Source organism: Hibiscus syriacus, unplaced genomic scaffold, assembly GCF_006381635.1.
Source record: "Hibiscus syriacus cultivar Baekdansim isolate YM2019G1 unplaced genomic scaffold, ASM638163v2 tig00110556_pilon, whole genome shotgun sequence".
Taxonomy (NCBI): domain Eukaryota; kingdom Viridiplantae; phylum Streptophyta; class Magnoliopsida; order Malvales; family Malvaceae; genus Hibiscus; species Hibiscus syriacus.
This window is the reverse complement of record NW_024062779.1, coordinates 2,051,858-2,073,198: the sequence shown is the minus strand read 5'-3', so window position 1 is coordinate 2,073,198 and position 21,341 is coordinate 2,051,858. Positions and strand designations below refer to the sequence as shown.

The following is a 21,341-nucleotide window of genomic DNA, read 5'->3' as shown; positions in this document are numbered from 1 at the left end:
GTCGAGCTTCCTGGCGTAAACCATCGGTCTCGCGGCTTTCTTGTTGGATCCGACCTTCTATAAACAGTAATATTTGTATTTCCTTTATTTGTCTCCTTTCCTCTTACTTCACTCATTTTGCAGTGTTGGACCTCTCCATTTTCTTTAATTTCTTTCACATTCAACACTATCGCATCTATCACTTTCTCACCTTTCCCTTTCCTTCGCCACCCAAACCCATCCCCGATTTCCTGCAACTTTTCTTTCCCAAGTATGGCTGGCAATAACGATGTCCATTGATATTAGACATTTAGAACTAAATAACTGATATTTATTAAGTTTAGATTTTGATTCGTTATTTGCATGGTTTTCAGAACCGGACCGGTTAACGAACCGGTCATGCTACCGGTTCACTGGTTCAACCGGTCCGACTGGTCGGGAGAACCGGACGACGTCATAATTATTTAAAAAATTAAATAAAAAATACCAAAAATATTTAATAAAAAATAATTTTTTATATCACAAGTCATATTCAAAGCAAGTCATAACATATATAAGTTAAAAACCATAAAATCAAGTGAAACAAAATGATTCAAATTAACTACAACATAATATTTAAGGTAAAACATATTAAATAATAAATATAATTATATAACTATAATTAAAAAATAAATTTGGGGTTAAAAAATCATAACAAAATGATATTGTTTGGTTTAATTTTTTTTAAAAACAATCTCACATGGCTAAGAAACATAGAAGAGCATCCCAAAAGTCTAAAGAGTAAAAATATGAGAACAAAACAATCTCATATTGCTAAGAAACATAAAAGCGCATCACAACTAACTTCTATAAATAATAGAGGTAATTTGGCATTCAAAATCATAGAATCTTTTGGTGAGCATTGAGTGAACTATTCTTTCACTTCAATTAAGCTCGAATTTTAGGCTTCAATCGAGCTTCTAATTTTTTTTTTGAGTTCAAGCCTTTTTGAGTTTAAGTTTCAATATTATATTTCGAGTTTGAGTTGAACTTGATAATTTTTAGCTTCTGAGTTTGAGTTGAGTTGAGCTTACTTTTAAAGTTTTCAAGTTTGAGTCGAGCTCAGCAATACTCGAGTTCGACTTGGCTCGTTTAACAAACGACGTTGTTTGGTTTAATTAAAAAAAAAAAACAAAAATCCCGGTTTTTCCCGGTTTTTTCTGATTTTCAGCCGGTCCGGTTCGAACAGTTCAGCGATTCTGGCCGGTTCACTAATAGCGGTTCAACCGGTTTAGATTAAACCGGACTAAACAACGGTTCCCGGTTGAACCGGCCGGTCCGGTCCGATTTTCAAAACAGAGGTTATTTGCTTCTTAACTCAGTTTTACTTTTGGTTTAGCTGTGCAATAACCTAGTTATTTATAGTTGATTTGTTTTATGAAATGAATATTCTAATCTTGGTTTGCATTTCTGTTGGCTATTTCTTTCTACAAAACATTTTTTGTGTGGATATTTTTGTTGTTTTTTTCACGGTACAGTTTTGGCTTATTTGTTGATTTTTTTGTATTGAAAATTACAATAAACAAGGTGTTTGAAATGTTTGGAAGACACAATACATGAAATAAATATTAGATCTTGGAAGGGAATGATAACATGCAAGTGCTTTAATCTTGGCAACCTGGGTTCCACCAAATACAAATTTAGCAATTTCATATTTAACCCATGAAATGATAACATGCGTTATCATTGCTTTGATTGACAATTATTAAAAAATTATATATATTATTTTAATAAATTTTTTAATTTTTGAGATATGATATTTGTCACTTCATTACCTTTGCATGTATGGCATTGTCATGTCAGCATGTGATGTTATGTAAGTTCACAATGTCATATTCATGCAATAATTGCTAATTGATTAACGATTTTTATTTAATGATAGAGTCTTTTGATCCAAACTAAAACGTTGGAGGTAATATGCTTAAAAAAAAAGTATAGAGTCAAATTGACACTATTGTCAAACATTATGAGTGTTGTATTATGCCTATCGAAAAGCACATTGAGTAACACTACAAGTATAACGTTGTTTAGTCATACACGAATTAATAATTTTTATTGACATGGCATTTATCACATCATTATATTTATATATGTGACATTTGGTACCTACAGTAGAGATTGGGGGTATTTGGCCCCAAAAGGGATTAGGATTTTAGATAATTGGAAAATCTTTTTTACGTCAGTGTGTGATGTTATGTAAGTTTATCATGTCATCTCTATGCTTTGATCATTAGTTAATTAAAACTTTTCATTCAATGAGAAAATCTTTTAACCAAAATTAAAACGTTGAAAATAATATGCTTAAAAAAGGATAGGAGTCAAATTGACAATACTATCAAACGTTAGAAGTGTTTTGTTACATTATACCTAATTTATGAACTAGAGCGAGTATTTCTTTCACTCCTAAAAACTTTCTCGTCTAACTGACGAGACAAAGAAACGATTTCCAGTTCAGGAACAGAACAATTGTGTTTTGTTGATAGAACACCATACGTCCATACCTATCGAAAAGCACAAAGAGTAACACCATACGTCCATACGTCCAGAACATGACACATGTCACTAACGAAATATTTTAATGATCATTACAGCTGAGACACCTAAATTGATAATATTTGTAACGTTAGACATATGGATGAATAAAAAAAAAATTAGGCACCTATTTGAGAAAAACGGTATAGTTTGAGCAATTATTTTATAATTAAGCATTTTTAATATAATAACATTGTTTTAAAATAACTTTTTTAAAATTACTAGAACATGACATGTGTCACTTAACACAATTTTTCTCGTTACATTCGGGACACTTAAAGTGGTAAAGTTTGTAATGTTAGACACTTGGATAAATTGAAAAAAAATAGGTACCTATTTAAGAAAAACGATAGAGTTTGAGCACTTATTTTATAATTAAGCCTAAAACAATCACGCAAAAATAAGGGTAAATTATATGTTTACTCACTGAACTTTACTCTCTCTCCTATTTCACTTATTGTACTTTCATTTTTTTTAATTTACTCACTAAACTTTAGACATTAATTTTTTTTACTCACTCTAAGCTGACATGAATTATTTTATTATTTTTCTCATATGACGTGTTATATTTTATTAATATTTGTAACCAAATATGATTAAAATAAACATAATTTTAAAAATTACAATTATACCCTTAAATTATACCTAAATTTTCAAATTTTATCCCAAACTCTAAACCCAAATTACAACACCACCCACCCACCCATCACCCTTGACAAGTTTACCTTTCCATAGGCCATCATTCTCTCACCGGCGATCATCCAAAGCTGGGAAGATAAGAAGCATATTATTACTAGCTAATGAACAATACCCACTGGCTACAAAATTGTTTGAAACCAAAAAGAGAGTCCCAAACCAACAATTCAAATTACAGCATCTAAGTTGAAAATTTCCATAGGAACCAAATAAAAGCGAACAACACAAAGTTGAACAGGTACATGAATGTAAAAGCCATGAAATTTACCTTTGGATTTTAAAAAATTCCCCTAAAACCATACCCAAAACCATGAATCAACAGTGTTACCAAACCATACCTAAAACCATGAATCAGCAGTGTTAAAGGAATCAATCATTTAGCAAATAAATTAAAAAAAGGAAAATATAGAATTTTACATTCGGGTTTTCAAAAGGGGCGGCTCCGGTGATCGGACAACAGATTCGAACGGTGAGAAATGACGCTATGACTAAGGGACCACCATATCTCAATTAGAGCTCCATCCAACAGTTGTCGATGGAGATCGAAGAGGGGAAGTCGGATTATTTCAGTACAGATTCGTTAACATCGGGGAATTTTTCAATGAAACTAAGAGCGAATTTGTGTTTATGAAGTAAAAAACGTTTGGACCAGAAAGTTTGAAGCTCATGGCCACCGAAGAGCACTGCAACAACGGCCAACGACGGCTCTAACCCAACGATGCAGTTGAAGCATGAATGAGGGTGAGAATTTTAGTTTTGGGTTTTGGGGGTATATTTTAATATTTATTTTTTATTATAACCTAAATAATATTAAAATATTAATAATAATATGATTTGTCATATGAAAAAATAATAAAATAATTCATGTCAGTTTAGAGTGAGTAAAAAAGTTCAATATATAAAATTTAGTGAGTAAATTGAAAAAAATTTAAAAGTATGGTGAGTGAAAAAAATTATATATCACTTGTATCTAATTTATCAATATAAAAAATAGTTTAATATCCTGATTATATATTGTCTGTATTTTATATTTATAGGTGTTAAACATGTAAAAGATATAATAACATTAATTTATGTATAAAAATTATTTAATTTTAAAAATGTTTCATACAAAATAAGTGTTTAAACTATATTCCAAATTAATTTTTGGTGTATAAAGAATTTTTATTAAAAATATATGTCTAATGTTTTCAACGTTATACTTTTAGGTGTTTAGACTGTAATCTCCCTTAAATTTAGTCTTTATCTTATACGTGTCACGCATATAAAATTTTAATTTTTTATTAAAGAAAAACTTAATATTATAATTTTAAAAACTTAAAATTTATTCTTTTAACCGTCGATCAATCACCATCGATCATTGGTCGTCATTGTTGACACCATTAGAATCGTCTCGCCATCGCGACCAAAACTCAGTCTTCCACCCACCATGAAACTGTGTCGATCGTCGTAGAAAACCCCGCGAATGGCGTCGAACTTTTTGGGTTTTCATTACTATTGTTTGACGGCTCTAACTGTCCGTGTATTACACGACTGTCACCATTTAATTTCTTGCTTTGCTCTGGATAAAACTCAGTCGATGGTGACCTTTTACCGTTGGAGGTGGAGGGATGAGAAGGAAAGAGAACGATATAGGAGTGGAGATTAATTTTTTTAAATAATATTTTTTATTTTAAAAATAAATAAAAGTATAACAGTAGACGCATAAAAATATAACGAAGAAAATATAAGACACTTATTATTAATGTAAAATCTTTAGACACAAAAAATCAATTTAATGTATAGTGCCTATTTAAAGTATAATTTTGTTACTTCCTTTTATATTAAACCTTAAAAAAACAGCTAACCCGTGGTATGATAATAAATTAATTTATTAATATAATAATTAAAAACAAGATAAATTATATATTTAGTACTCAAATTATTACTTTTATTCTATTTTAGTATCTAAATTTTATTTTTTTTAAATCATGTCTAACGTATAGTTTATATTTTAATTTGATATTATATAAAAAATTAATAAAATTGACGATGCGATATTTATTATTTTTTTAATAATAGCATGCTATTATCTCACGATGATACATTAATATCACTATTAAATTTTAACTAATGATATCAAAATAAAGTTTAAACTAAATATTATATATAATTTTTAAAAAATTAAATATCAAAATAAGATAAAAATAATAATTTGTAGTTAATTATTGGAGAAGTTGTCGGATGAGACAACTCACCTGCTCTTGCGTTGCGGCTCTTTCAAGTCTCGAAGTCTAAAAGACTGAAACACCAAGAATAATAATATAACCAAAAAAAAAAAAAAACTCACTGCTGTTCTTAAACTAAAAGTTAAAAAGCCCAAAAAGAGAGGAGGAGAAGAAAACCCAGTAAACAGCTAAAACTTAGAGGTAGGGGGAGGCGATTGTCTTGTTTTTGTTTTGTTATGTTTGATTATTCTTTTCCTCTTATAATGTCTCCAAATCTCCTGATTTCACCCACTTCTTCACTTCCAGGTATGTCTTTCTGTCTTCATATTCCTCTTTCAAAAGCTTGTTCATTTTCCTCAGATCTATCCCACGTTATTGTTTTTTCTTCGAAATGGTGATCTGGGTTTGCTTTATTTTGTTACCTAGACATTGATTTTATTTTATCTTAAGGGTGTTGTTAAGCAAAAAATGACCATTTCCCCATTTTCCTTGTATCCTTTCTGTATGGGTCTGTTGATATTGAGGAAAAGTGTAGGCTTAGGGAAAAAAATTATGTAATTAAGTATTTTAACATACATTGAGCTTCACTCTTTCAGTTTGAAAATCTCTGCTTGTTTACATTAGATTTCTTTAAAATCTATCTTAGGAAAAGAAAATAGGATGGGAATTCACTTTCCTTTTTTTTCCTGTGATTTGGGCTGTAATTTTGCTTCTTTGGCTGTCTTTTTGTATGGTATATTTCTTAATTGGAAAGTATGACAATCTACAATCTATTTTTGATTGGTAGCCATAAAAGCAGCCTGGAAATATTTAGTCGACATATTTGATCTTTGGGAACTTTTGTTACTATAGCCTTGGATCTCAATCTGTTCATTGATTTTGTTTCGAATTGTGATCTAGGTATGTTCTGTGTTTTTTATTTGGGTTTATCTTTTTAATGAAGATGTTAATGATCTCTTGTAGAATCTGAGTTATTTGACTTATAGTTTGATTTCGTGGTTCCTTCATCTTTTTAACCATTCAGGAGGAAAATAATATTTTTAGTCGTTAAAATCTCAGTGAACTACACCGGAGATTCTGGTTCTTTTTCATGGTTCTCTTCACTTCCGTTCAACATGTTTTTGCGGATAAACTCCGCATAGTAAGATGGGATGTGTAGTTTGTGGCTCTAGAATGCGTAGATAGGTTTTTGTGAAAATATGTGAACGAAGACCAAAGTTGTCTCGGGTCAATCATAATGAAGATCTTAAACTTGGTTTTAGGACATCATAGAACCTTTTAGAATATTAAACAGCTGAAGATATGTTTCTTATACTTTAAATTTGTTATTTGAAGCTATTTCGTGAAACAGAGGGTTATAGGTGTTGAATCACTGGGATTGTGTTATATGACTCTTCTTTTCAACAACTATTAACTTATCCTCGAACCTGTTTTCCAGTGAATTAATTGGATCTAGTTGGTTTATTCAATTTTACCTTTAAATTTTCATATCTTTATCATTTTTTTCCTGTCACTGAATTTTCTTCAGTGAGATTCATGATTTCTGCATTGCTGCCATCAGTTGTTCTGATGCATCACATTCAAAAGATCTGACTAAAATTGGACTTTACTATTAATCAACTAATGCTTTAGCACACATGGAAATTGTTGATAAAGAGTAAACAACATAGTGGAGAAGAAAAGGAACTCTTTTTTTTTATATATTGTGAATGGTGAAAATACATCTTTTTATAGAAAAAGTTAGGAGTAAGTTTTCTATTAGAAGTAAACTACTTAGTAGTTATCCTTATCTATCTAACTTTCTAAGAGTTAGTGTTATATTAAAATACTAACTTATCTATTGCATAACCTACACTCCCCCTCAAGTTGGGGAGTAAATGTTGAAAAGACCCAACTTGGATATAATCTCATCAAAGGTAATTCTTGGAAGTGCTTTGGTGAGAATGTCTGCTAACTGATTCTTCGTTGAAAAATAATTGAGCTTCACCGTTCCACCATTCACCTTTTCAGAGATGAAATGTCTGTCAATCTCCACATGCTTCGTTCGGTCATGATGAACTGGATTCTTTGCAATACTTATTACAGATTTACTGTCACTTTGAAGTTCAAACCATTTGTTGGCACATAACCCCAGCTCAGTTAACATTCTTTGAAGCCAAATTCATTCGCAAATTCTAAGTGCCATTGCTCTAAATTCTGCTTCTGCACTACTTCGAGACACCACCGCCTGTTTTTTGCTTCTCCAAGTAACCAGATTTCCCTAAACAAATGAACAATAACCAGTTGTAGATCTTCTATTCGTTAATTCACCTGCCCAGCTTGAATCCGAAAAAATTCTTACTGTTCTATCGTCACTCTTTCTAAAAATTAATCCATGTCTTGGTGTCATTTTCAAATATCTTAGAATTCTATTCACAGCCTCTAAATGTTCTTCTCTTGGATCATTCATATATTGACTCACTATACTAACAGAGAACACAATATTAGGTCTAGTAAGTGATAAATAAATTAGTTTACCTACTAGCCTTTGATACTGTTCTTTGTTCACAGGACTTCCCAATTCTTCTCTCCTTAGCTTCAGATTTGCTTCCATGGGTGTTTCAGCCGGCTTACATCCCTTTATTCCAGTTTCTGATAGTAGATCAAGGATATATTTCCTTTGGTTGATCACTATTCCTTCTTTTCACCTTGCAACCTCCATGCCTAAAAAATACCGTAAAGTTCCCAAGTCTTTGGTTTCGAACTCCTTCGCCAGTAACTTTTTCAATCTTTCTATCTCCATACAATCATCACCTGTTAGAATGATATCATCCACTTAGACAATCAAAATTGTCTTTTTGTTGTTTGAAGATGTTTTGACAAATAAAGTGATCTGATTGACATTGCTTGTAACCATCCTGAATAATCACCTTTGTAAATCTGTCAAACCAGGCTCTTGGAGATTGCTTAAGTCCATACAATGACTTTAGTAATCTACATGCTTTTCCTGTATTACTCTTCACACCCAGTGGAATTCGCATTTATACTTCATCTTCCAACTTTCCGTTTAGAAATGCGTTTTTGATGTCTAACTGATGAAGCACCCAATTCTCATTAACTGCTAATGACAGTAACACTCTCACAGTGTTTAGTTTTGCTACCGGAGCAAACGTTTCATGATAATCAACTCCAAAAGATTGAGTGAATCCTTTCGCCACTAATCTCGCCTTATATCTTTCAATGCTACCATCAGCTTTGTATTTTACCGTGAATACCCATTTGCAGCCGATTGGTTTTTTATCTTTCGGAAGATCAACTATAATCCAAGTATTATTGTTTTCCAGTGCTTTTAATTCCTCTTCTACTGCCTTTTTCCACTTGGGATCTTTCAATGCTTCTTCCACCGTATCTGGAACAATAATGCTATCTACACTTGCTGTAAAGTTCTTAAAATAAGGCGTTAGCTTTCCATATGCAACAAATCTCTCAATTGGATAATTTCTGCATTTTCTTACTCTTTTCCTTTGAGCAATCGACAAGTCATTATCATCAATTAAAGCATTTAATTCAATGGAAGAACTTTGATTACCTTCTTCATTCTCCAAAGGATTCTCGTTCGGTTTCGGTTCATGACAGTGTCCATGCTGTGTGAGAGACTCGGGATTAGGTTCAGGGATTGATTTAGAAATTGGTTTTTGTCGTCTCTTGTAAATCTGCAACTCGGATTGAGGTATTTGAGGCGAAGTGATATGTTGATCATGCCGAGGTAAATGTGTTTCGGTGGACTGGTTTGGCAAAGATACGTTTTCTGGGTTTGTTTGGTCTGGCTGTAGCGCTTTTGTAGGCTTATTCGACTGGTTTAACTGGTTTGACGGTGTTGGTTGATCAAAAAGAGCTGGCAGCAAATCAAGTGACAATTGTTGTGAGTCAATAAACTGATATTTCTTATATGACTCCCCCTGAATAGCAGTTTTACGGAAAAAAGGTGTTTTTTCAAAGAAAGTAACGTCCATAGTAATAAAGAATTTCTTTGTACAAGGATAATAACACTGAAAGCCCCTTTGAGTCGATGAATAACCCAGAAACACACACCGAAATGCTCGAGGATCTAATTTGGACCTGAAAGGAAAATTGCTATGAACGAACACAGTACAACCAAAAACTCTAAGGGGTAACAATGAAGTCATCGGTTTAAAATTGGGAAAAAACTGAAGAAAAACATCTCTCGGACACTTAAATTGTAACGGTGGAGACGGTTAATCAAATAAGTGGCAGTTAAAAGGGTTTTCCCCAAAAATAGTTAGGAACATTTGTGGAAAAAAGTAGAGACCGAGTAACCTCAAGAAGATGCCTGTTTTTTTCGCTCAGCAATCCCATTTTGTTGAGGAGAATTGACACACGAAGTAAGATGAATAATCTCGGTTTCCTGAAAGAAAGAACCCAAAACATTGGCAAAATACTCACTACCATTGTCAGAATGAAACATTTAGATTGAACACTGAAATTGAGTTTCAACCATCTTATGGAACCGTTTAAATATTTCACAAGCTTCATATTTGGTTTTCATGAGAAAGGTCCAGGTAGTACGAGTGTGATCATCAATAAATGAAATAAACCACCGAAACCCATGTAAAGATGCGACCCGAGATGGTCCCCAAATATCACTATGGATCATGCTAAATGGTTTGGACGATTTATATGGAGAAGGTAGATAAACAATCCTAGTTTGTTTAGCAAGTGGACAAATATCACAAGAAAAAGATTTTGGACTCTTATTGACAAACAAATGTGGAAACAATTTTGCAAGATAAAAGAAACTGGGATGTCCTAAATGAAAATGCAATAACCTAACATCGGTTGAAGGTTCAAGTAAAGGAAATTATTGTATAACATGGTAGGAAGTAGATGAGTGGGAAAATAAAGTTGCTGGAAGTAAGTAAAGACCCCCACAAAGCCTAGCACTGCCAATGACTTTCCCCGAGCTAGAATCCTGAAATTCACAAAAATCAGAATTAAATTTCGTGATACAGCATAAATCGGCAGACAACTTGCTAATGGAGATAAGATTGCAAGTAAGATTGGGAACATAAAGAACATGAGATAACAAAATGTCCTGATTTATTCGAATAGACCCATGACCGGCAACACCGGATAGAGAACCATTAGCTGTTCGAATATGAGAGATAGACGAGTCGGCATGAAAAGTGTGAAAGAGCCGAAGATCACCTGTCATATGATCACTTGCACCAGAATCCACAACCCAAGTAGGAGTGGTGGATGTATTAGCCAAAGTAGCATAAGGAATTCTGCCTGCAGGTACTGATTGGGAATGAGTGTTTAACTGACTAAAAAACTGCTACAACTCTTCCATTTGTTTTTTAGTAAACGAACTTCCTTGTAAACCAGTATTCACATCACAGTTTTCTTGAGTATCACGATGTTGATGCTGTTTTGAAGACTTCCCATCAGTAGGCTTGCCATGTAATTTCCAACATGAATCCCGCAGATGGCCAACCTTCTTACAATAGTCACACCAAGGTCTCCCCTTCTTTGGCCGAGTAGTAGTTTGAGAGTGAGGGATATAATTGTCACCATTCAATCGATGACAGGTGATAGAGGCTAAAGAAACATCAGAATGGGGTGAATTAATGAGGATTTCCGAAGTGACCTCCGATGAAGAAGTGGTGATTCATGATCGACGGCTAGATTTAGGGTAAAAAAAAGAAAAAGAAAAAAAAATCGGCTAGATTTAGGTGAAGGATCGGTCACCTAGCTGATACCATGTTGATAAAGAGTAAACAACATAGTGGAGAAGAAAAGGAACTCTTTTTTTTATATATTGTGAATGGTGAAAATACATCTTTTTATAGGAAAAGTTAGGAGTAAGTTTTCTATTAGAAGTAAACTACTTAGTAGTTATCCTTATCTATCTAACTTTCTAAGAGTTAGTGTTATATTAAAATACTAACTTATCTATTGCATAACCTACAGAAATTTTTTGATGGTATTAATTATTAGATTTCTCGTGCTACTTCTTTGTGGGGAATTTTATTGTAACAATCTTTCTTCGTATAGAAGAGTAATTTTGTAAATATGTGCCATTTCCTGTTGCTATATGAATGTTTCTGTGCGTACCTGATCAGTTAGGTCCATGTCCTTTATGCTTGGTTCTTTCAACGCTAGCATACATCTCTGGAATCATTAGAATGGAACTATTCTTCTAATAGCTAAGGTGCTGTTTTTTTCAGGGGGGCTTTGACAGACTTATCGGTGGACTAATAGAAATCTTTCTTGTTGATTATCTTCTGCATTGTACATAGGAAGCTAGATGGGTTCCAGATTCCCATCTCATAAGCTCAGCAATGGGCTTTATGTGTCAGGAAGGCCAGAGCAGCCTAAAGAAAGGACTCCAACCATGAGCTCAGTGGCCATGCCCTATACTGGTGGAGATATTAAGAAGTCGGGAGAACTGGGGAAAATGTTTGATATCCCTACAGATGGTTCTAAGTCCAGGAAATCTGGACCTATAAATAACGCTCCTTCAAGGACTGGATCTCTTGGAGGTGCTGCTTCACATTCTGGACCAATCATGTCGAATGCAGCACCTCGGGCTGGCTATACCACATCAGGTCCTATTGCTACAGGAGGCATGTCTGGTTCGGCTTCATTGAAGAAGTCAAACTCTGGACCACTAAATAGGCATGGGGATCCTGTGAAGAAATCATCCGGTCCACAATCAGGTGGAGTGACACCAAGTGGACGTCAAAATTCTGGTCCTATACCTCCTGTTCTCCCTACAACTGGTCTTATTACATCTGGGCCCATCTCTTCAGGGCCACTAAATTCCTCTGGTGCTCCTCGGAAAGTGTCTGGTCCTTTGGATTCTATGGGATCAATGAAAGTGAAAGGTTCTGCTGTTCATAATCAGGCTGTGAATATTCTTGGCCAGAATGATGATTTTTCTTTCAGGAAAAACTTTCCGAAACTAATATTATATGCACTGATACTGCTCTTTATAATGGGTTTCATTGCTGGTGGTTTTATTCTTGGAGCAGTTCACAATGCCATTCTCCTCATTGTTGTTGTGGTCCTTTTTGGTACTGTTGGTTCATTATTTGCTTGGAACTCTTGTTGGGGGAGAAAAGCTATTATGGGTTTTATCGCTCGTTATCCAGATGCAGAGCTTAGGAATGCAAAAAATGGACAATTCGTGAAAATCTCTGGGGTAAGTAATCTAATTTATTGTTCAGATATGATAAACTCATTTTGCTATTGGAAAATAACAATCTTTTTTTTTTATAGGAATAGGATGCCTCATTAAAAACCTCCCTCATAGTGGTCCTCTGCCCTAAAGCTAGGACCACCTAGCGGAAGGAGGAAAAGAGTGCATCGATTTATTGATAATAAACCAGATACATAAGGCTTAAAAACAGTCTTGCAAACTACATAAAACTTAAAAACAGTCCTGAGGGTACTTTGCTCTTAAGGCTTACAAACCTGCCTAAGCAACGACAAAAATTACCCAATTCCTTCCTTTGCTAACTTATCGGCCTCACAGTTACACCATCTAGGAATCCACCTAACAAAAGCCTGAATAGCAGAAACAATAGACACAATTTCCTTGACAAAGTTTGACAGAAAAGCAGGTGTAAGAGCTTGGTCTTTAATCCAATCCACTGCTATCTTTGAATCGCTTTCAATAATTAGTCTGCCCTTCGAAGCCCATTGTGATGAAACAAATAGGTCAATTCCTTTTTTGATAGCCTTCAGCTCTGCTAGGATTGTAGGATAAGGACCGACACTTTCTGAAAAAGAGAAAAGAATATCCCGATTCCAATCTCTGAGAATACCCCCTATTCCAGCATACATACCAACCGTACTAACAGCCCCATCCACGTTCAACTTAAAAAAATCCACTGGAAAATAACAATCTATAATCACATGATCCTATACAGTTTGAAGTGCGATATTTTATTAAAAGATATTATTGGAGTGGACGTCAAGTTGCCAACTCAAGTTCTTACTGTTTAACATGGGCCTAAATGCCATTGTATCAAAAACCATGTACAGTGAACATATAGCAACATTTGTTTTATGCACGTATGATCCTCTGTAACTGTTGAACTCCTCTAACTAGTGGGAATTGTTATATTGATCGCTTGTGTTTGTGTAGCTGTGTTTTTTGTTGGAATCATTTAATTTTATCTACTTGTTAATCTGTAGATGATATTGATTAATTGTTTGGTTGTTATTTTTGAAGGTGGTAACATGTGGGAATGTTCCTCTTGAGTCATCCTTCCAGAAAGTTCCAAGATGTGTTTATACGTCAACTAGTTTATACGAGTATCGAGGATGGGATTCCAAAGCTGCCAATCCTACACATCGTCGTTTTACCTGGGGACTCAGATTGTTGGAAGTAAGCAATTGAATTGTTAATTTTATTACCTTTTCCTGAATTTTTATGAAAAAAAATGTTATTTCCTAGTTTGTGTTTACAATTCACAGAAAGGCTTGCCCTTATTTTAGAATTTCAAGTAGCTGATGATTCTTTTATGCTTTAAAAAAGTGAAAAGGAACAAGTCTTTTTTGGCTTACTATGCTGTGAAGTGGTACATTGCCCTCTGGTTATAGGTATAGCTCGGCAGATGGGCCAAAATTTGTGTAATTATTTTAACCTACACGTGAAAGATTTGTTTCTTGTGTTGTCTGTGCAATTTAGTAGATATGTGTGTGGTTGTTGAAAATGAGTGTTTTACATATCATATTGAATTTTTTTCTAAGTTTCATGTATTTTGGAGGTTCACATCCCCATATCCCTATGTCTAGTATATGCATTGGATTCAAGTGTTGGACATGGGCACTATTCTCCAGGTTTCTCTCTCTTTTGAATCTAACGTTTTCTATGTCATTTCAACAGAGGCGGTCAGTTGACTTCTACATCTCAGATTTCCAGTCAGGGTTGAGAGCATTAGTTAAAACAGGGAATGGAGCATCAGTGACTTCTTATGTGGATGACTCGATTGTTATAGATGTCAACCCAGCCAGCGAAACATTGTCTCCAGAGTTCATCAAGTGGCTGGGAGAAAGGAACCTTTCAAGTGATGACCGTTTAATGCGATTGAAAGAAGGGTAAAATTCTCTCCTTTTTGTTTCACCATGTATTGAATACTTATGTTACTTGCAGGAACAATAAATTGTATCTCAAAGGTCTATATTTCACTGATGGCTAATATTTGATATTCTTTGATGTCTTCTACAATTCTTTCTTTTCGGGATGGCTAGTCTTTTTGTTATATTTTCTACTTGTGCAGATTAGGTGACTATTTTTGTAATATGTTGTGAAACCGGATCTGAGAGTAAAGCTTGAAGTAAGGTGGCTTAGCTAGGTGTGGAAAAATCTAATTCAACTCGAAAAACCATATAGAACTGTTTGACACCAAACCCTGATATAATATGTTTGCCTGAAAAGTAAATGAATTTGATAAAATTCAAAACACTAAACTTGAAGCAACTTGAATCTGAAGTGGTTTGAGCCTGAAATTGTCCTCCAAACTTCATATAATATGATTTCTCTCAAGTATAGAATGTAATTCTAAAATCAAATAATATGGAAAAGTTTCATTTTCAAAAGTTGTGGCAGCTTTGGGGTGCTTTGAAGTCGAAGAATAGTTGTAGTACTTCTAAGCATATGCAATACAATTGTGTTTGCATTGTAGATTATGGTGGGATGCATTTGGCAGATTGCGATGACTATTTTGAAATTGCAATCTTATGTTTGTAGGTATATCAAGGAGGGAAGCACGGTTAGTGTCATGGGAGTTGTTCAGAGAAATGACAATGTTCTTATGATTGTTCCTCCACCTGAACCAACTACAACCGGATGCCAATGGGCCAAATGTATCTTCCCAGCTAGCCTTGAGGGTATCATATTGAGGTGTGAAGACGCATCAAATAATGATGTCATACCTGTTTAGAACCCTGTGCATTGTAAACTGTTTTTAATCTACAACACAAATTATTATCTTCTTTTTTCTTCATATCATTCTATTAATATTTTGGGGGGTTGCAGTAAGGACAAGCAATTAACAAGAAAGAGGCCGGTGGTGTTTCTTATCCTTTTTAACTCGGTGTATAGCTTTTTACAGGTTTCTTTGCTTTTAGTCTCATCTTGTAGGCACCGATGCTGGTTTCTTGCAGTTGTGGATTTTGTGTTTGACAAAGGTTCAAGGGAAAAGAAAAGCAATAGCAAGGTTCTTGAAGTATATTCGTGTTTTTTAATGTTGACAGTTACACTTTAGTAAGTTTGTTTGCAAATGGCAAGCAGAATTTTGTAAACTGATGACTTTGGGTTGAATTTCATATTTTGGTTACTTGTGTAAAAAAAAAAGTCTGTTGTTACGTTTGTTTTTATCGACCTGGGATTTTTTTTACCCTTTTACCGTTTGGACTTGGAATGCTCTCTTCACAATTGATTGCATTGTTTGGTTGATGACTAGAAAAACTGAAAATCGAATTAACCAAACTATTATTATAAATAATATCCAAAATTTCTGAGAAATAAACAGAAAAAGATTCACACTGCAGCTTTGAATAAGTTCAAGACTTAAGTCGTAGTCTAACTTTTGTTCCATGTAAAGGAAATGTTGGAATTAAAATTTGGCGGGAACATTTGTTAGAAATTACAAACTTTTATGTATTAATAAAAAAAACATTCTCTATAATATATTACATTTTGAGTGACGGCGGTGATTTGCAGCATCTCACCTTATGCTTCCAATAGAAGGCCAAGAATGCAACATGTTCTACTTCAGATTTTGCACTTTCCCTCTCTTTATTACCTTCCACAAAGCAGTTTTGGCTTCCTCCAACGTTTCAACAGCTTGTCCTTCTTCAAATGATAACCTCCGTATGTTGAACTGAAAAATGGAATAGAAATATAATTGTATAAAACAGACATACAATCCCCCCCCCCCCAAAGAAACCCATTTATATTCGTCATACAAAATAAACAATACCTGTGCACCTTGACGGACCCTTATGTCGATTCCTTTGCTGTCTATTGATATGAGAGCAGCATCATCAACCTCGGCTTCTGTTGATAACAGCTTCCTGAGTGGCTTTGAAAAGGTTGCATTCAGTTCCTACAGTAAAAACAAACGATGCCCAAATTAGCCTGGGAAAACGGGGCATATTGACAAGCTTCACTAGAGAATATATATGAGAATTAATTATTAGACTGTATTTTCAACATAAAAGAGAAATAATCACGTCAAAAGGGAGCATATAATCCGTGCAAATAACAAAATTAAAACCGACATTCTAAGGATTTACAAAGGTTCACCTTCAGGTTTTGTTCGCCTCCATCAGCAGCAATTTTATCAGGTTCAAGCATCTCATATTCCTTTACATCGACCCATGCAACGGTGCCAAATCCTCCAATGAAATATATGTCACTGAAATAAATTTTGATAAATAAATGTTTTCAATGTGTGCATTACATGAAAATTTATATTTAGTACAAAATGTTCAAAAAATAATATGCATAAAAGGGAAAAAAATGGATGCTAATTAACTGCTTTATCCCACTACTAATCAGGTTTCTGAATCCAAAAGCATCAGGTTATTTTACAGTCACATATATTACACAGAAAATCAAGAGTCTTAAGGTAATTAATAACACAATGAAACTTGCAATCTTAGCAAACACCAGAAATATTTCTTTACTTCTCCATGGCTCCATGCCAAACCATTTTCAGTTAAACCCAAGTCTTTGGGTAGCAGAACCACAAACTAAACAATCAAGGCAACTAGAACAGTGATTTCAAAATTCAATGAAAACGGTTTCTTTTCTATTAACAGTAGTCAGAAAAAGACTATTAAGAGCAAAAGCTGCAGTCATATATGAAAATTATCTCAGTTCACAAGTGAACTTGGCCGGGGCAAGTTAGACTAGAGTGCCTACAAGCTTGAAAACTATCCCCACATTTTGTAAGGCAGGCCATTGGTACTAGGCAGCATAAGACAGCCGAACTAAGAATCCATCCCCCAGCACCAAACAAATTAACATCTACTAAATGTTATAAGAAGTGCAAGACTATAGTGCCTGCTAATGTTATTAGCAGTTTCCTAACGGAAGTATCAGCAAGAAAAACAGGTCATAGATAAGATGCAATGCATTGATAATTAGCCTGTAGGCTTTCTGAGAAAGGAACCCAAACTGGCATTAGAAATAAGAAAATACTATAGATCGATGCAGACCTTATGTTCTGCATCCTGAAGTAGTAGAAATTCCCCCACTGTTGTGATGTACCTTGATGATGTTTTGCTACGTACTGTTTATGAGCCCATTCCTAGCAAAATAACCAAGGTGAGGAAGCCTATTTTAGGCACGAAAAATATAGACATGCAAAATACAAATCATGAAGACATTGAGTGAACCTAGAGATAAACAGTAGCCTCTAAACATGTGATCAAAGAGAAGAAAGGGGGGAATATCCAAAATTGTGCATTCCTTAAATAGTGAGGAAATAGAAGTTCCTCCTAATAGATATCCTCTAGAAACTAATAAAGGAGACTCAAGGCAAGAGAACCTTGCTCTCTACAGCCATTTTTTAAGGCCATGAGCCCGTGAAGTGAAAAGCAGAAGTCCCAATCTCTTTTTGCAAGTATCCCAACTGAGTATCAACTCACCCTCCTTCCCATCACCAAAAAAAAAAGTAAAAATGAATTTAGGTGAGCACCTGTTGATGTTCAGGAAGAGGGTAGACATCACCAAATATTGTTACCCTTGCATTTGATAAGCCACTCCACCCAGGTATCTATAAAACCATATTCAATTTATGAACTATAACTAACACATATATTCCATCAGAACAAAAGGATAAAAATAATTAACCTGCACGACAAGGGTGCATCTAGGGTCTGCTAATAAATTCCGCGTATGGATAGCCAATGGTGAAAATGAAAATATTGGATCTGCAGATTGAAAATCGAAGATATATCAAATAAACCCAACAACCTGTACACAAAATCAACAACCATTACACAGCTATCTAATTTATAGGCAAAAACGTATGCCATTTTCATGAAGGATAAATGCATAGCTATTAGGCTATTTCAATTAAAAAAAATAAGAAACCAAGAAAGTTTAAATGCTTTTTCTGGTGGAAAGAAATAGTAACCAAATAACAGAAATTCAGAAGTCTACTTACGACCCACTGAATCAGAAGTGAAATCTACCAGCGAGCCAAAGGGATACCCTTCTCTTCGGTGGTGCATCCGAGACATTACAGTGCATAAATGAGCAAATCTGGCCTTGAATTACAGACACCAATAAATACAGGACTAATAAATCGCAGTAAATTCTTTTTTTCCAAGACATGAACTCAAAATATAGCTTTTACTTGTTCCATCAGGTTGCGGACAGCTAAGGCCGGTCGGGGTAATCCATGTGCTGAAGTTGCACTCTGCACTCCACCAGATATTGGTGTTCTGAAAAGTCCAGCTCTCGTACCCCCTGTGACTCCACTTGAATGTGGAGCCGTAACTGAGTTTTCAAACTTTGTTTCGATCTTTGTTAATTTATTAGCACCCTTCTCGCTGCATTGATTGTCATCTGAATCACCCTTCAGAACATGACATAGACTATCAATACCGAGCTGAAGTAGCCACTTGATACATCCAACAAGTCTCTATGACATCCAAGAAATTGAAAAGGAAAAAAATGTTCCAAAGATCATAAACTATAGTCACATCCTCACCATTATAAAATCTTAAAACCCTCAAATGATACTTTACATTAGACCCTCTAAACTTAAAAATTTCACACTTTTTAAGTTCCATTAGGTTTTCCTTTCCGTTTTCGTTTTGCTATTTGCTTCTACTTTCTTCAAGATAATAAATTTAAGACACATTCAAGCATATCATTAAAATTAAAGCCTGGCCTTTTTCCTAACCCGAACTGAATTGTTATCTTTCAAATCATTAAAAAAAGTAGGTTTGCTTTTCTATCCAATCAAACGCAAAGTTAGTGAGATTTCTCATATATCTTTCTTAATATTCTCAAACAAGTTGTGGAGTAAAACAAAGCAAACATTACATGAATATACAACTTAAGAAGAACCCAAATAACCAAACAGGATAAATTAAAAAAAAAACGAAAAACAGGTTTAATCAGGTTACCTGAGATACAGAGAGAGCATCTTCAGAAACAAGGCTAAACTCAACATTGACAGTCCGAGGATGCGGCCGGTCCTCACCTTCATCGGGGAGATCGTGAGATGAAGCCTGGAGACGAAAACCATGAAAGTGAGAGGTTTCAGAATTGAATTTCAGAGTCTCAATTCGTCTGTTTGGCGTTTTGATCAAACAAGAAGACGATGAAGAAGAAGGAAGCGAGTGGCTGTTGAGAAAAGGGTGTGTCTCAGATAGATTAGAGATGAACAATGAACTTGAAAGCGATTCCATTGGAGGGGAAAAATATTTAGGGGGAAATAGGGCTTTTCAGTGTTTTTGTTTATGGAGGGGGAGGGTAAAAAGGGCTTTGAGTTAGGAGGGACTATGGACACTGGACAGGGGGTTTTCCTTTTTGAATTAAAAATAAAAAGTTAAAAGGATATAGATTTCGGTAAAGTGAGAGAATTTTTGATAGAGCATTTATGCAAATTTTCTCGTATACGTAATTTTTTTTAGTGGTGTTCTATTATTTTCTTTCAAAAGTTAATAAATTAAATTTATTATATTGTCTATATCTGATTATTTTTAGTTTTAAAATTAATAAATTAATCGTTTTTTAAAATTCGAGAATAGGATACATTTTTCAAAATAAATTCGATTCGTTCTCTTTTTAATGGAAAAAAAAAGAACTTTGGCCGATGTATTTGATTTTTATTAAACAAATAATTAAGGAAAATATAAAAGGAATTAATTTAAAATTGTGTAGATTTCATTCCGTATTTGCAAAGGAAAATATTGTAGAAAAAAAGGTAAGAATTAATCATTAACAATAAATCATGACAAAAGTAAAAATTAATGAAGGTGGTAACAGGATTGCTTACTTACCAAATTTACTTCATAAATTAATTACTCATACTAAATAAACAGATAGATAAAAATTAGGGATTTATCAATTTAGAACTCTTTCTTTTCTCTTGAAATACTCCGAACATGAAAGCTAATTTTTGTGTATAAATTTAAGAATGATATAACTTTAAGAATTATAATTTTTTATTTGTTTGTAAACATTATAATACAAAAAAATAGTTATTATAAGCCATATTTATTTTTGTGTGTTAATCATATTTGCATGAAAAATACAAGACATGGTATGTATATTATCTTATCTAAAATCATTTCTATGATACAGTAATCTGCAATTTTTGTACAATGTTTAATGCTTGCATGATTACTCGTAGCTCAACCTCGAAACACAATTTTTCTATTTCTATTGTTTTGAACCTCTGATTGATACCGGAACTAATGTAGGAAACCATAATGCCAGAGGAGAAAAGGGGAAGTTCCATGAATCTGAAGATTCGGAATTTGATAAGGTTATAGACCTCTACATATGTTCTTAGAGCGACGTCTTCGTACCAGACATCTCCGGCCTGTTTTATGCCAATGTAGCTGGAAAAAGAATAGCTTCAGGGAAACCTCAGATCCTTGTACCAGCTGTTATACCTGGTACGTCTGCCACCCGTCACCAACTACCTCTCTCCCTACGTTGCCAAGAAGAACCACTTGGCTTATTCGTGATTTTGCTAACCCTCCTTCCCGGAGAAACTTCGAAAGGGTGTTGGTTTGACGCATGCAGCCGTAGAAGCCTTGTAAAATGGTCTCGGGTCTTCCCGTTTACCTCAGTTTGAATCTTTTTAAGTAGAGGGAAAAGACCAACTTTGGTGGTCATACTTG

At 34.3% G+C, this 21,341-nt stretch overlaps 2 protein-coding genes across 4 annotated transcripts; one reads left to right on the top strand and one right to left on the bottom strand.

Moving 5' to 3' along the window:
• The first annotated feature begins 5,591 nt into the window (after positions 1–5,591).
• LOC120131892 (uncharacterized membrane protein At1g16860-like) lies at positions 5,592–15,468 on the top strand. The gene is made up of 5 exons (XM_039148766.1): positions 5,592–5,759; positions 11,681–12,657; positions 13,693–13,848; positions 14,350–14,561; positions 15,214–15,468. The coding sequence occupies exons 2-5, from the start codon at positions 11,761–11,763 to the stop codon at positions 15,404–15,406; spliced, it is 1,458 nt and encodes a 485-aa protein (XP_039004697.1). The 5' UTR covers positions 5,592–5,759; positions 11,681–11,760; the 3' UTR covers positions 15,407–15,468.
• Positions 15,469–16,051: 583 nt separating this feature from the next.
• Positions 16,052–19,964, bottom strand: LOC120131444. Of its 3 annotated transcripts, none has more exons than XM_039148434.1 (9): positions 19,614–19,952; positions 18,836–19,123; positions 18,644–18,746; positions 18,328–18,407; positions 18,173–18,250; positions 17,691–17,782; positions 16,774–16,885; positions 16,448–16,573; positions 16,052–16,348 (listed from the first exon to the last, which is right to left on the bottom strand). In XM_039148434.1, the coding sequence occupies exons 1-9, from the start codon at positions 19,896–19,898 to the stop codon at positions 16,235–16,237; spliced, it is 1,278 nt and encodes a 425-aa protein (XP_039004365.1). In that variant the 5' UTR covers positions 19,899–19,952; the 3' UTR covers positions 16,052–16,234. The 3 variants fall into 3 exon arrangements, with proteins under 3 accessions (XP_039004365.1, XP_039004367.1, XP_039004368.1); XM_039148436.1 differs by having other exon boundaries at positions 16,053–16,348; positions 18,836–19,057; positions 19,614–19,950; XM_039148437.1 differs by lacking the exons at positions 16,052–16,348; positions 16,448–16,573 and adding an exon at positions 16,613–16,700 and having other exon boundaries at positions 16,731–16,885; positions 19,614–19,964.
• Between the last annotated feature and the right edge of the window lie 1,377 nt (positions 19,965–21,341).